Below are 14,392 nucleotides of genomic sequence, written 5' to 3'. Positions count from 1 at the left end.
ATAGGATAGAAGTTAAAGGCACAAGCTCTGAAACCAGAGGGCTTATGTTCAAATTGTAAATCTACTACTTACTTATTATGTGAGCCTAGTTTTATCCGAATCTCTAATAAATTGTTAAGATTAAATGAAATAAATGATGCATCAGTTCTTTTTCTCATTGTGACAAGAAGCAAAGGAAGCAGTAGTCCAGCTCATGTTTTAAGGGCAGTGTCCATCATGGAAGGGAATGAATGGCAGTAGGAACAGCTCATGGCTATGGCAACAGCAGCAGGAGGCTGCTAGTTCACATCTGCTATAGAACCAGAAGCAAAGAATAGGAAATCCTGCGCTCCTTTGGCTTGCTTTTTCTCTTTTGCTCAGTTGAGGTCCCCAGGCCACGGGGTCGTGCCAACAACATTCAAGGTGAATCTTGCCTCTTCAGGTAAGCTCTTTTGGAAATGCCCTCACAGTCACACCAAAAGTGTGTCTTCTAAGGAATTGTCTTAGTTAGGTTACTATTGCTGTGAGGAAACACCATGAGCAAGCAACTTATAGGGAGGAAAGGGTTTATTTCACTAACAGTTCGTCATCAAAAGCAGTGAGGCCAGGAACTCCAGCAGGGCAGGACTCTGGAAGCAGGAGCTGATGCACATGCCATGGAGGAGTGCTGCCTATAGGCTTGCTCCTCAGGGCTTGCTCAGCCTGCTTTCCAGCCAGGGATGGCACCACTCACAATGGGCTAATCATCAATCACTAATTAAGAAAATGTCCTACAGCCAGATCTTATAGAGGCATTTTCTCAACTGAGGTTCCCTCCTTTTGGATAACTCTAGCTTGTATCATGTTGACAAAAAATTAGCCACCACAGTGATTCTAAACCCAATCAAGGCAACAATGAAGACTATTTGGTGGGGCTGGAGAGATGGCTCAGAGGTTAAGAGCACCCACTGCTCTTCCAGAGGTCCTGAGTTCAATTCCCAGCACCCACATGGTGGCTCACAACCCTCTGTAATGAGATCTGGCGCCCTCTTCTGTATACATAATAAATAAATAAATCTAAAAAAAAAAAGACTATTTGGTGAAGGAATGTTATCACATCTTAATATTGAAGCTGTGGCCTGTTTAATGCTTACTGCATTTTCCCACGCTTGCAGCAGACAGAAAAAAATGTGAAGTCTGGAGAGGAAAGGGATATGGCCCAGTTAAACCTGTGGACAGAAGTATATACTGTGGCAGTTGTCTGAGTCACTGTTACATTGCCATGAAAACACCAGGGCCAAGGCAACACTTATAAGAGAAGACATAAAATGGCAACCTTGATTAAAGTTTCAGAGAGTTAGTCCATGATCATCATGGCATCACAAGGCTGAGAACTTACATCCTGATCTGTAAGCAGGCAGACAGAGAAGGCCTGGCGTGGGCTTTTGAAACCTCAAAGCACACCATAATAACATACCTTTTCCAACAAGTCCATACCTCCTCCAACAAGAGCACACCTCCTAATTCTTCCCAAACAATTCCACTAACTGGGGGCCACATTCAAGCCCATGAGTCTATGGGGACCAATGTCACTCAAACCACCATAGCAAGGAAAAGAACTTGAACCCAGAGGAAGCTGAGGTCAAGGCAGGTTCAGATAAAGTAGCTGTAACTGTTAAGAGAATAGCACCATTAAGGAGAAACCTTGGATTCTGCACTGGACATTAGGAAAGGTGCCTTAAGGGCAAGACACCACTCATTAAAAGCTCTAGGATACAACTTGATGAGTGGGCTGTGTATGGAGCTGTGAAAGACAAAGCCTAATTTGCAAAGGAAATCCAAAGACATCAGAGAAACCAGAAACATGAATGTCGACCAAAGAAAGCAGCAGGCACTGAATGGAGCTAGCCTAAAAGAGAAGCCATGAATTCTGTAGACCCCAAAGTTTAAAGGTGGACCTCCCTTAGCCTACTGGAGCCCACATGATGACCTCCGTTAGCATAGTGGAGCCTAGATGATGGACAAGAAGCTACAAAATTCAGTGTTTACCTTGCTGAGTTTTGGTCTGATATTTAGTCTGATCTTTCCTTCCTATGCTTCTGTATGTCTCTTTTCAAATGGGAATGTTTACCTGTACCACTGTGTGCTAAAATTACACACACACACACACACACACACACACACACACACACACACACGAGCACACACTTTTTTATCTTACAGGGGATTACAGTCTTGCCTTGAGTCTCAGAAGAGACTTTGAACTTGGGATTTTGAACAGTAGGATAGCTGTGGGAATACTGAGATTTTGAAGATGGACTCAAGACATTTTGCATAATGAGATGGTCATAAGCCTAAGGACCCAGTAACCAAATGGGAAATGTCCCTTACAGGCTCATGTCCCTAATGGTGGGGCCTAGCTAGAGGAAGTCAGTAACTTAGAGTAAGGGTTGGAGGATAGATTAGCTTTAAAATTTATAACTTGAGCCAGGCAGTGGTGGCACATGCCTTTAATCCCAGTACTCCGGAGCAGAGCAAGGTGGATCTCTGTGAGTTCAAGGCCAGCCTGGTCTACAGAGTGAGATCCAGGACAGGCACCAAAACTACACAGAGAAACCCTGTCTTGAAAAAAAAAAAAAAAAAAAAAAAAAATTCTAAGTTGATCTCACTTCCTGCTTGTCTCAGCTTCCTGGTCTGCTGAAATGAGACCATCAGCCTCACTTTTCTGCCTCCACAACACCAACCATTTACACCACTGTGCTGCTTCAACTATAACGGACTGTATCCTCAGACTATGAGACAACGTCTTCCTCTAAGTTGCTTCTTATCAGCCATCTGGTTTCACTGATGAGGAAAATAAATAACACAAGTGGGTAATCATTTGACAAAGTAGCAGAATCTCTTTTTTTGCTTTGTTTATTTATTTTTGGTTTTTTTGAGACAGGATTTATCTTTGTAGCCTTGGCTGTCCTGGAATTCACTTTGTAAACCAGGCTGGCCTCAAACTCACAGAGATTTGTGGTGATATTTTGTCCCCCCAATACATTGTGCATCCTAATAAACCTATCTGGGGTCAGAGGACAGAACAGCCACTAGATAGACATAGAGACCAGAAAATGGTGGCACACACGCCTTTAATCCTATCACTTGGGAGGCAGAGATCCATCCGGATCTCTGTGAGTTTAAAGCCACACTGGAAACAGCCAGGCATGGTGACTCATGTCTTTAATCCCAGGAAGTGAGCCTTTAATCCCAGGAAGTGATAGCAGAAAGCAGAAAGGTATATAAGGCGTGAAGACCAGGAATTAGGCTTTTAGCAGCAGTTCAGCTGAGATTTATTCTGGATGAGGACTCAGAGGTTTCCAGTCTGAGGAAACAGGATCAGCTGAGGAATTGGCAAGGTGAGGTGGCTGTGGCTTGTTCTGTTTCTCTGATCTTCCAGCTTTAACCCAATACCTGGCTCTGGGTTTGATTTTATTAATAAGACCTTTTTAAGATTCGTGCTACAGACATCCACCTGCCTCTGTCTCTCAAGTACTGGGATTAAAGATGCGTGCTACTGTAACTGGCAGTAGCTACAATCTTAACCCTTAAAAAAGTTAACTGCTATTGCTGGCACATATATATTACAACCTAGAATAGTGCCCAACTCCTGCCTCGCATCTGCTTTCCTGGGATACAGTTTAGCCGGAGGCACTAAATTCAGTCATTTATGCATTGGTATCTGGCTGTTTGGTGCTGTAATAGCAGAACTACATAGCTGAAATGGAGACCAGCGGGACCACAAGATTCAAATATTGACTATCTACTCAAAAGACATTTTAGAATGGTAGAAGATACAGTGTAGTAAGATAAGAAGGCTGACTAGTTTCACAGTCAACAAATCCAGAGCACTACACTAACATACAGGTGTTTTCCTATCTCAAAAATAGTAATCATTTCAAAATTAAGCTTATAGACTCTAGGTTAAGTATTTTCCCCCAAAGGTTAAGTACAAATATAAAGTTATCTAAGTATCATACCTAAGAAACTTACAAGCATCATATATTAAGATACATACCAGATTGTAAAATATATTTTTCTGACTCTATCTCCTAAAATTGAATCCTATTATTTCAGAACCACTTACATAAAGTATCACAGAAATGTATAAAGAGGACTACGGAGATGACTCAGTGGGCAGGTGCCTGCCTCACAAGCATGAGGACCTGAGTTCAGATCCCTAGGACCCACTCCAGCCTTGAGGAGGAGGCAGGAGGAAGGGGAGAGAGGTGGATCCCTGAAGCTCAGTGGCCAGTCAGCTTAGCCAAAGTGATGACCTTCAAGTTCACCGAGAGACCCTGTTTCAAAAAGACAAAGATGCAGAGCAATTGAGGAAAGACACCCAACATCCATGCACATTCAACGGTGTACATGTGCACCACTACACACACCCACATCACAACACACACATACACACACACACACACACACACACACACACACACACACACAATCACAACATACGCACATGCACATACACACATGGAAAAGAAAATACATAAAGGGTAGCGCAAAATACACTGAAGCTGCTTGCAATCTGGATGGCAAAAAAATAATCTCTAAGACTTAATAGAGTCTAACAGCAGTTAAGCATATTTTAATTTCTTACATTTTATGTAAATAAAATTGATTTCCTTGTCCACTTATAACCTACAGTATATGAAACAGTAAAAAAGTGTATTACCTGAATTGGATGTTCACTAAATGAGGCTGAGAGCCATCAGATTGCCAGTAAGTTTCTAGATTGTCATCTCGTAATTGATCCACTCCAAACCCTAAAAACAGTGAAAATGGCAAGAAACTTCCATGAGAAAGTTATATATTTAAAACATAAAATTATATGTATTTGTCCAGAAATTTTGATAAAGACAGTGAAAATATGAAACTTAACCAAACTGCTTCCACTCTTTCATCCTGATCTCAGCTCAAGAAATACCACTAATGGCGGCTGTGTTGCTTACTGGTATATTAACTGTTTATGTGTGAGGCCCTGGGTTCAATCCCCTTGACACACAGGCAAACACTTTGGGTAGGTGGATTTTAGGCATCTTTGGGGATATATAAAGTCCTTATTTGCTCAAATCCACATTCTTACCCTTTTTATAAACTAATCTAAGAAAGATCCATCCTGTGCTGTCCTTTAAAACAAGCAGATTCAAGCAAGCTCGGTATGCTATCCTTGCCTTTTGCTACTTTTCAAGTTCCATAATCAAGATAACTAGATCTCACGATTCTGAAGAAAGCCCTTTTTTAAATGACCTATTGAGTTAAAGGCTACTTCTACTTATTCTAGTTACTCTACTTTGGCTAGATTTTTTTTTCCCTGTTTTATAATTTTATTTGTACCTTACCTCAAAGAATTTCATTAAATGGTATTTAGTCTTAAGCAAAATAAATATTAAACAAAAATACTTTAACTCAAGACTAATTTGAAATCTGCTTCTAAGACATTACTCATGAAAGTATAATGGGAAAAATAAATAAGCATAATCTTTTGAGAACTGATTATTCTGGATCTTTACCTCTAGGACACTGGGGATGATTACCAGCTTTCACTTCCATGTGTTTTCTCATAAGCAGAATGTCTTATGAACATAAACTCACATGCTGATGCCACCTCTTTCCTAAGGCTTTCAACGTCATTATTATATCTGAGTTGTCTTAGTCAAATCAAGACTTAAAACAATGGCAGATCTGTTTTAACAGCTTTGAGAGGTATTATGTCCCTAGGTAAGAATATTATGCAGAGGAAAAAAACTTTCATATGTCATAACAGGCTTCAGTGATTCTTTTTTTAAGGTTTTATTGTGCCTGCAGACACTAGAAGAGTGCACTGGTCCCATGAAGTGCGAGTTAGATGTGGTTGTGAGCTGCACAATGTAAAAGATGGGAACTGAACTCAGATCCTCTGAAAGAGCAGCAAGTGTTCAACAGCTGAGCTCTCTCCAGTTGCAGCGGTCTACAGTACAACCTCTGGAGATGTAACCAACCGTCTTATTAAATAAGAAACACAGAGCCAATACAGAGATGAAAGCCAAGAGGTCAGAGCAATAGCTAAGTGCTAAAAACCTTACAATTCACTGCCACTGTTGTTGTACCTCTCTGAAAGAGACCTACTTCCTGTGTCTGTCTTTTTTTATAGAGTTTCTGTTCTGCCTTCTCATTGGTTGTAAACCCAACCACATGACCTCATAGTCACTGCCTGTCTGTACAGACCTCCAGGTCTTCTATGGTTGGTATCGAGATTAAAGGCGTGTGTCTCCAATGCTGGCTGTATCTTTGAACATACAGAGATCTACCTAGTTCTGCCTCCCAAGAGCTGGGATTAAAGGCATGCAAAACCACCGCCCAGCTTTCGCTATGGCTTGCTAATAGCTCTGACCCCCGGGCAACTTTATTTATTAACATACAAATGACATTTCAGTACAAATAAAATACCACTATAAACCTCTACACTGCAACATCCCTCTAGAGCTGCTACATCAGCAATTCTGAGAGCCTGCCTCACTGAGAGTTTGTTTGATCAATCTTTTAGGTGATTCTGATACACGCTAAAATGTCACAGCTACTTCTCTAAGGTAGCATTTCTTATTCTTGTCTTGGCCCCACTCATCTTTTGGACTCAACAATGATTTGTTATGAGGTGGCTGTCCTGACCTCTACTTACTTGATTCCCAGAAAACAACAGCTCTCCCTCCTTCCCATGGTCATGGTGACAATCAAAAAATCTGCTAAAGGATGGGGTCAGGGTATGGGCAATAAAACCATCCATAAGTAAAAACAATTGTCCTAAGGCAAAGAAAAACAATATTCCTTGTGGTTATGGTTATTGTTTAGCAAATACTCACTTTTTTCTCTTGGTCCTCCATTGGCAGTATATGGTCATATTGAGGTTAAGTCCAGACTGATTTAGGTTCAACACAAAGTGAATGAATGTAACACAAGCTGTGGTTTTAATGTGTTTATGAGGTCTGGATTAACCTTCCAAATGTCTCTACCCCATTAAGAGAGCATGTCTGGATCCATAGTGCAGACACCAATATGTGAAAGATATATTTAAAGTGTCCAAGGCATTTTCTTCTTAAGCATCTCTAGCAACACAATTACTTTCACACTGGACAGGGAGTTACTATAATTGAACCACATGCCTTAATCTTGAAGACCTAACAAGTACCATATACAACATGCCTTAACTTTGAAGACCTAACAAGTAACGTGTGAGGTCAGGTGTGGTGGCACACACCCTTAATTCCAGCACTTGGGAAGCAGAGGCAGGTAGATCTCTGTGAGTTGGAGGCAGGTCTGGTCCATATAGAGAGTTTCAAGCCAGCCAGCACTACATAGTATGTCCCTGTCAAAAAGACACAGACAGACAGACAGAAAAGAATATAGACTTCATAAAAGAATTCACCTATAATTATATCCTACAACTATTTACAGTTCAACTAAATGAAACCAATGTGCTTTCTCCTTGTACTTAAAATTCAAATTCTTTATGCATGTGTGCATGTGTGTGGTGTACGTATGTTATGTGTTCCTGTGTGTGCATGCATATATGTGTCCATGTGGAGACCAGAAGTTGATACTAGGTATTTTCCTCTATCACTCTCTACTTTATTTTGCATGTATGTGTATTTGTGGTGTATATATATATATGTGCACACGGATGTGGGGAGCTGCACGAAAATGAAGAAGCCAGAGGTCAATGTCAGGTGTTTTACTGGCTGGTTTTGTGTGTCAACTTGACACAAGCTGGAGTCATCAGAGAGGAGGGAGTCTCATTTGAGAAAATGCCTCCATGAGATCCAGCTTTAAGGCATTTTCTCAATTAGTGATCAATGGGGGAGGACACAGCCCATGGTGGGGGGTGCCACCCCTGGGCTGTTGGTCCTGAGTTCTATACGGAAGCAGGCTGAGCAAACTATGAGAAGGAAGTCAGTAAGCAGCTCCCCTTCATGGCCTCTACATCAGCTCCTGCCTCCAGGATCCTGCCCTGTTTGAGTTCCTGTCCTGACTGCCTTCAGTGATGAACAGCAATGTGGAAGTATAAGCCAAATAAACCCTTTCCTCCATCCCCAACTAGCTTTTTAGTCATGGTGTTTCATTGCAGCAATAGAAACCCTAACTAAGACAGGTGTCTTCCTCAATCACTCTCTTCATTATTTTATAAGACAATGTCTCTCACTGACCCTGGAGCTCATCAATTCAGCAAGACTAGCTGGCCAGAAAGCCCCTGGGATCCTCTTATCTCTGCCTTCCAAGCCCCAGGACTACAGGCACCCCTTGACAAACCAGGATTTTTACATAAGTGCGAGGGATCAAAACTCAAGTTCTGTAGCTAGAGAGGTGGATCAGCAGTTAAGAACATTTGCTGCTCTTGCAGAAGCCCCAGGTTCAGTTCCCAGCACCCACATGGCAGCTCATAGTTATCTATAACACCAGTTCCAAGGGATCCGATGCCCACTCTGGCCTCCAGAGGCACCAGGCAGACACATAAGTCTATATTCATACATGCAGGCAAACAATCATAGACATAAAACAAACAATCCTCACGTCCTCATGCTTGAACACAGACAGTCACTTTACCAATTGAACCACCTTCCCAGGCCCTCAATCCAAATTCTGTTTCATTATGTACAAGACTTACTATTATCTGGCTCTGTCTAATGCTTTCTCTATGCTAAGCTATAATTGTCCTCCTTACTTACTGCTTTCCAGCCACTCTAGCTGCTTCTAAAATCTCAAATGTGAGGAACCATTTCATTTAAAGCATTTCAATTAGCTGTCACATGTGAAGAAGATGGCTCTCTGAATTTTTTACACAACAGATTCTTTTAAACATTCACAGTTTAGTGAATTCCACTTCTAAACGATGCCTTTCTTACTTCCACAACCTAAAATAAACCTCCCAGATGCTTTCTTAAAGTTATTTTCTATCATTTTGCTATTCTATTTTCTCTGAAGCATGTATTCAACTCAGAAAGTCTTGCCTCAATGACCATAACTGCTAGTTACAGTATGAATTCAAACCAAGGTTTACTAAGTCTATGATTTGGAAAAAAAAAAAAAAAAAAAAAAAAAAACACTTATACTATGCTATTATGCTTCTCAAATAAAAGCATTTTATCATAAAAGCAATTCTTCCTAGAAAACTATAGATCAAATAGAGTAGGTAACACAAAACACCATCATAATGAGTCTCTTATTTATATTAAATCAGAGTCAAAAATATGAAAAGTGTCTATTTCCTTTTAACTTCATTTTCATCATGGTATGCGTTTGGTGTTACTGAACAAAGTGATTAAATTATTATATGAACTTTTTAAATGCACATAACTGTAACCTTTAACTTTTCCAGTCTCCTGGGCTGAGACTGACATATGTGCTGAATTGTGGGATTGTTTTGTGATGTGTCTTCAACTAAGCTGAATCTATTAAATATATTCTAACTTTAATCTGAGTAAAAAAATTAAACAAGTATTTCCAATGATACAATTTTGCAAGTCCACACGGTACCTTTCATCCTTTAGCAGACAAGCCAATCTGTATTAATACCTCTCAAATACTGTTATCAACGTTTAAAAATGATTAAGACTTTCCCTTACACACTTCTTACTTGAATTACTACATTTTGTTTAACTGGATTTTTAGGCTCTACTCTTGCCTCACCTCAGTATGTCCTCCACAATTCTCAAATGTAAACAAATACTCTTTTATTCTGCTACTTAAACTTTTTCAATGGTTCACATCTATAAAATAAAACAAGCTAGGCAGTGGTGGCATGCCTTTAATCCCAGCACTTGGGAGGCAGAGGCAGGTGGATCTCTGTGAGTTCGAGGCCAGCCTGGTCTACAGAAAGAAACCTTGTCTCGAAAAACAATGACAACAAAAAGAAAGCTGTTTATAACCTGTCCTCAGCCTACTATTCTCAGCTATACCATCTCACTAGAATCTGCTCCTCTGGACCAGTTCTCCCAATTCTTAGACTAAATCATGTCTTGTCTATACATATGGTTGAGCTATACTCGGCACACCTTAAATATCATCTCCATGAAGATATCCTTGACAAAAATTGTAAGACAGATTTAAATCTAATCACACCAATAGATACATTACATGTATTTAAGTGCCAAGTGATCTAAGCACACCAAATAAATGACAGATAGCAAGATTCAACAACATGTTTTCTATAAGAAAGTCACTCAGATAAAAATATAATAGTTTCGATGTAAAAGGAGGGCTTTGTGGTTTTCAGTCTAATATGTAAAAGCTTAGAAGCTGAAGCAGACCCAGGTTCAATCACCAGCACCCACATGATGGCTTACAATTACCTGTAACTCCAGTCCTATGGGACCTAACACCTTCTCCTGGCCTCCATAGACACCAGGCATGTAAATGGTGCACATACAGACAGACAGACAAAACACCCATACAAATAAAAACTTTTTAAAATCCCATCTGAGTTTAAAAAAAAAAATTTCACTCCCATTTTTGGAATTATGAAAATGCTGAACAAATTGAAAATTAACACTTCTCAGGTCCAACAGAGAACTGACATCCTAGAGAGAACAACCTTGCAGAAAACTAGAGAGAAGCAGCACTTATCAAAGTTCCCTTCTAGAGTTAGCAACTAACAGGAAACTTCATTACCTACCAAGACAACATAGCCTGGCTTGAGAGAGAAAGCTCTTAGAGCCGCACCTTAAGGAGCACTATATGAGTTAGGAGATCTACCTGGTTCTCGTTACAATCTGGAGAAAACTCCTAGTATTTTCTGCAAAAAGAAAGAAAAGTAATCATTCTGAAATATACCAAGAGTATTCTGTACCCTTTTTTAAAAGTCAGACTTCAAAGAAAGCTAACTTAGCATATCCCAACTAAAGGGAAATATGTAACTGTATCTTTCTCTAGCATTCTTGTCTTATGGAGGGAAAGGACCAAGAACGACTAGTGAAACGTCAGAGCCAAGGCATGGGTCCAACAAAAGATTAAGACCTAGTTATAGGATTATAGAACACCTCTAACCCACCAAGTCACCACACATCAACAACAGCTATCAGATTAAAAGAACTGTAGGTGTGGACTCCATTTACTAAGGAGTTTCTTGGGGCTGGAGAAATGGCTGGGCAGTTAAGAGCACTTGATGCTCTTCCAGGACCTGAGCTCAGTTCCCAGAACCCATGGCAGGAGGCTGACAACTGCTCTAACTCCAGTTTCAGGAGGTCTGCAACCGTCTTCTGGCCTCCACTGGCACCTACAAGCACATGTACGTGGATCCACACACAGACACACAAATAAAATACATCTTTTTTAAAGGAGTTTCTAGGAAAACCCAAAGACAATATTAGAGGAGGGCTAGCAAGGTGGATCCTGCCAGAAAGTAGCTTCCCACCAAGCCTGGTGACCTCAACTCTATTCCCAGAACCACATGATAGAAGAAGAACCAACTCCTGCAAGCTGTCCTCTGACCTCCACACATGCAACATGAGACATTTGTAATGTAATGTAAAGTAATGAGAAGAAAAGAAGAAGGGGAGGAGGCGAAGGAGGAGAAGGAAGAAGATAAAGAAAGAAGAAACTTCAAAAAGGGTTTAAAAAAATCAACATCAGAGGAATTTTAGACTCTACCACATCAGGTACAGAAAACACAAAAGGTGTTAAGTATGTGTAATAGGATAGCAAAATGTTATTGTTAATACAAGTCAAGAAATAGAAATAGAAGATACAGTTTGGAGTAGGAGAAATAAAAACAATATAATTCAGCAATCCTATACCTAAAAATTTATTCTCCCAAAATGAAAACCTACATCGACACACAAAGTTCTACATGAACATTTACTAGCTTTCTTTGTAATCACTCAAAATTGAGAGCCACCTCATCTTAGTTAATCCAAAATTACCCCAAACCTACCAGCTTAAAAAGCCAATTATGAATTAACTTTTGAATATCTATGGGACAAGAATTCAACTCAGTTTAGTCTGCCAGTTTGGTTCAGGTTTCCTTATTTTTCAGCTATGTATCTGAAGCTGTAATGAACAAATCTAGTCCTGTATACAGAACACAGCCACAAGGTGCCAGGAGAGCAAGATGCAGACAGACCCAAGACACAATTTGTTGGTGGATTATATACAAAAAGCATTATATACAAAAAACAAGATAGAGAGGTCCCCACAATTTAAGTCAAAGAAGGATGTTAAATAATAGGACAAAAGAAACTTCACTCAAGCTGTGACATACCTAGTTTATTTCAAGCTACTATCAAAGACCTGCAGCACATTACAAGCAATAAAGACTCCAATGTCCGAATCAAAAGCTTCACATACTACTCTAATGGTTTTCTTTACTTACAGAAGTACCTAGGAAACTGTGCTGGATGGTTTTATGACAACTTAACACAAGCTGAAGTGATCTGAGAGAAGGGAACCTCAATTAAGAAAATTCCTGGGGCTGGAGAGATGGCTCAGAGATTAAGAGCACTGACTGCTCTTCCAGAGGTCCTGAGTTCAATTCCCAGCAACCACATGGTGGCTCACAACCATCTGTAATGAGATCTAGCGCCCTCTTCTGTGTACATAATAAATAAATCAATCTTAAAAAAAAAAAAGGAAAAAGAAAAGGAAATTCCTCCTGTGGGGCATAGTGGCACACACCTTTAATCCCAACACTCGGTAGGCAGATCTCTGTGAGTTCAAGACCAGCCTGGTCTACAGATCGAGTTCCAGGTCAGCTAGGACTACACAAAGAAATCCTGTCTTAAAATCAAACAAACAAAATAATAATAAAATAATAGACTAAGATGTAGAAATGTAAGCCAAATAAACCCTTTCCTCCCCAATTTACTTTTGATCATGGCACTTCATCACAGCAATAGTAACCCTGACTAAGTCAGAAATTACGCCAAGAAAAATGACCAGGGTTCAATCATAGGTAGCAATTGAAGATAGCTGCATTCATGTCAAACGGAATTCCCACAGAATCAGAAATAAAAAGGAACATCTTACCAATACCTACAACAGCAAAACTCACAAGCACACTACACTAAGTGAAAGAAGCCAGACTCCAATTTCCATACTACATGACTATATTCATACAGAATTCTTCAGCTGGGCAGTGGTGGCTCAGGCCTCTAATGCCAGCACTCAGGAGGAAGAGACAGGTGGATCTCTGAGTTTGAGGCCAGCCTGGTCTACAGAGCGAGTTCTAGGACAGCCAGGGTTACAGAGAGAAACCCTGTCTCAAAAACTCTAAAAAAAAAAAAAAAAAAAAGAAGAAAGAAGGGAAGGAAGGAAGGAAGGAAGGAAGGAAGGAAGGAAGGAAGAAAGAAAGAAAGAAAGAAAGAAAAGAAGAGAAAGCCATGCATCTATAAAAGAAAACAGTGATGATTATCACAGCGCCGGGGTTGCCTCACCTGGTTTGCACGATGAGAGTGACCAAACAGCTTGGGACCCAATTTCCCTCACTGTCGCGGTCCTTTCCAATTGCTTAGGATCAGCACCAGGAGGTGTCTTGTTCGGTGTCGTCATTTTTAAATTATTCTGTGGAGAAACAAGCAATATTCATTATTCCAAGACTTGACTGTCTTTCTGCAAAATGTAAAAACAAAAGTTCAGTGCCGAAGAAGCAGAAGGATCAGAGTTCAAGGCCAACCTGCTGTACACGGCGAGCTCAAGGACTACATAGAGACCCTGTCTCAAAAAATAAAATAAAATAAATTTTAATGGCAAATTAATCACTCATATTCCCTTCATCTTTCATACCGTTTGCTAATCCTAGTAAACCTATGAAAATATGAAAAAAAAAAAACTCCTTGGAAAGTTACGAGTATGTTGAACTGCTTCGATAACCGTTATGGATACTCTACATTATTGTAAATTCTAAGCAAAACCAAGAGAACTATAGACCATCTCCTTGACACGTCCCTTTGGATTCCAAGCTATCCCTATCACCGCCTCACAAACAACCATCATTTAAGTATCACAGAGACATTATAAATTCCGTTAAACCCTGAATGTCCTGCCATCGGGGAGGAGGGAAGAAGGCCCATCTCGACAGCAGAACACACTAAAACGACCAACCAAGATAAACGAAAGGCTAGCAGAGGAATGGGGTCCTGCCTGACACCGCTAGTCCACCAGATCCGCTAAGGCTCCACCGCAGACCCACCAGGCCCGAGGAGACAGCAAGCTTACCGCCACCGAGAACGGGGAGGAGGACTCCTCTGCGCCCGCAGAGGACGGTTCTCGAGATCGAGGAAGAGCCGCGCTCTTACAGGTCTGCCACAGCTCCGTTTCTCCGGGCTGGCTGCAGGTCCGCACCACTCCCACCGCGGCTCAGCGATTCTGGGCTCCCTCAGTTATTTGAGTCGCAGCACAATGACGTCATAGCGTCCAC

At 40.7% G+C, this 14,392-nt stretch overlaps 1 protein-coding gene across 1 annotated transcript in view; it reads right to left on the bottom strand.

Annotated features, from left to right (window-relative positions):
* The window catches only part of Anapc10 (anaphase promoting complex subunit 10), a 57,163-nt gene extending 42,800 nt beyond the window's left edge, over positions 1 to 14,363 (bottom strand). The window contains exons 1-3 of the mRNA XM_059264314.1: positions 14,191 to 14,363; positions 13,410 to 13,536; positions 4,685 to 4,775 (exon numbers count right to left, since the gene is read on the bottom strand). Coding sequence (XP_059120297.1) covers positions 4,685 to 4,775; positions 13,410 to 13,524 — 206 coding nt within the window. The 5' untranslated portion in view covers positions 13,525 to 13,536; positions 14,191 to 14,363. The remainder of the gene's footprint in view (positions 1 to 4,684; positions 4,776 to 13,409; positions 13,537 to 14,190) is intronic.
* Between the last annotated feature and the right edge of the window lie 29 nt (positions 14,364 to 14,392).

The sequence above is a fragment of the Peromyscus eremicus genome, chromosome 5 (assembly GCF_949786415.1).
Source record: "Peromyscus eremicus chromosome 5, PerEre_H2_v1, whole genome shotgun sequence".
NCBI lineage: Eukaryota > Metazoa > Chordata > Mammalia > Rodentia > Cricetidae > Peromyscus > Peromyscus eremicus.
This window is presented reverse-complemented; position numbering and strand designations above follow the sequence as displayed.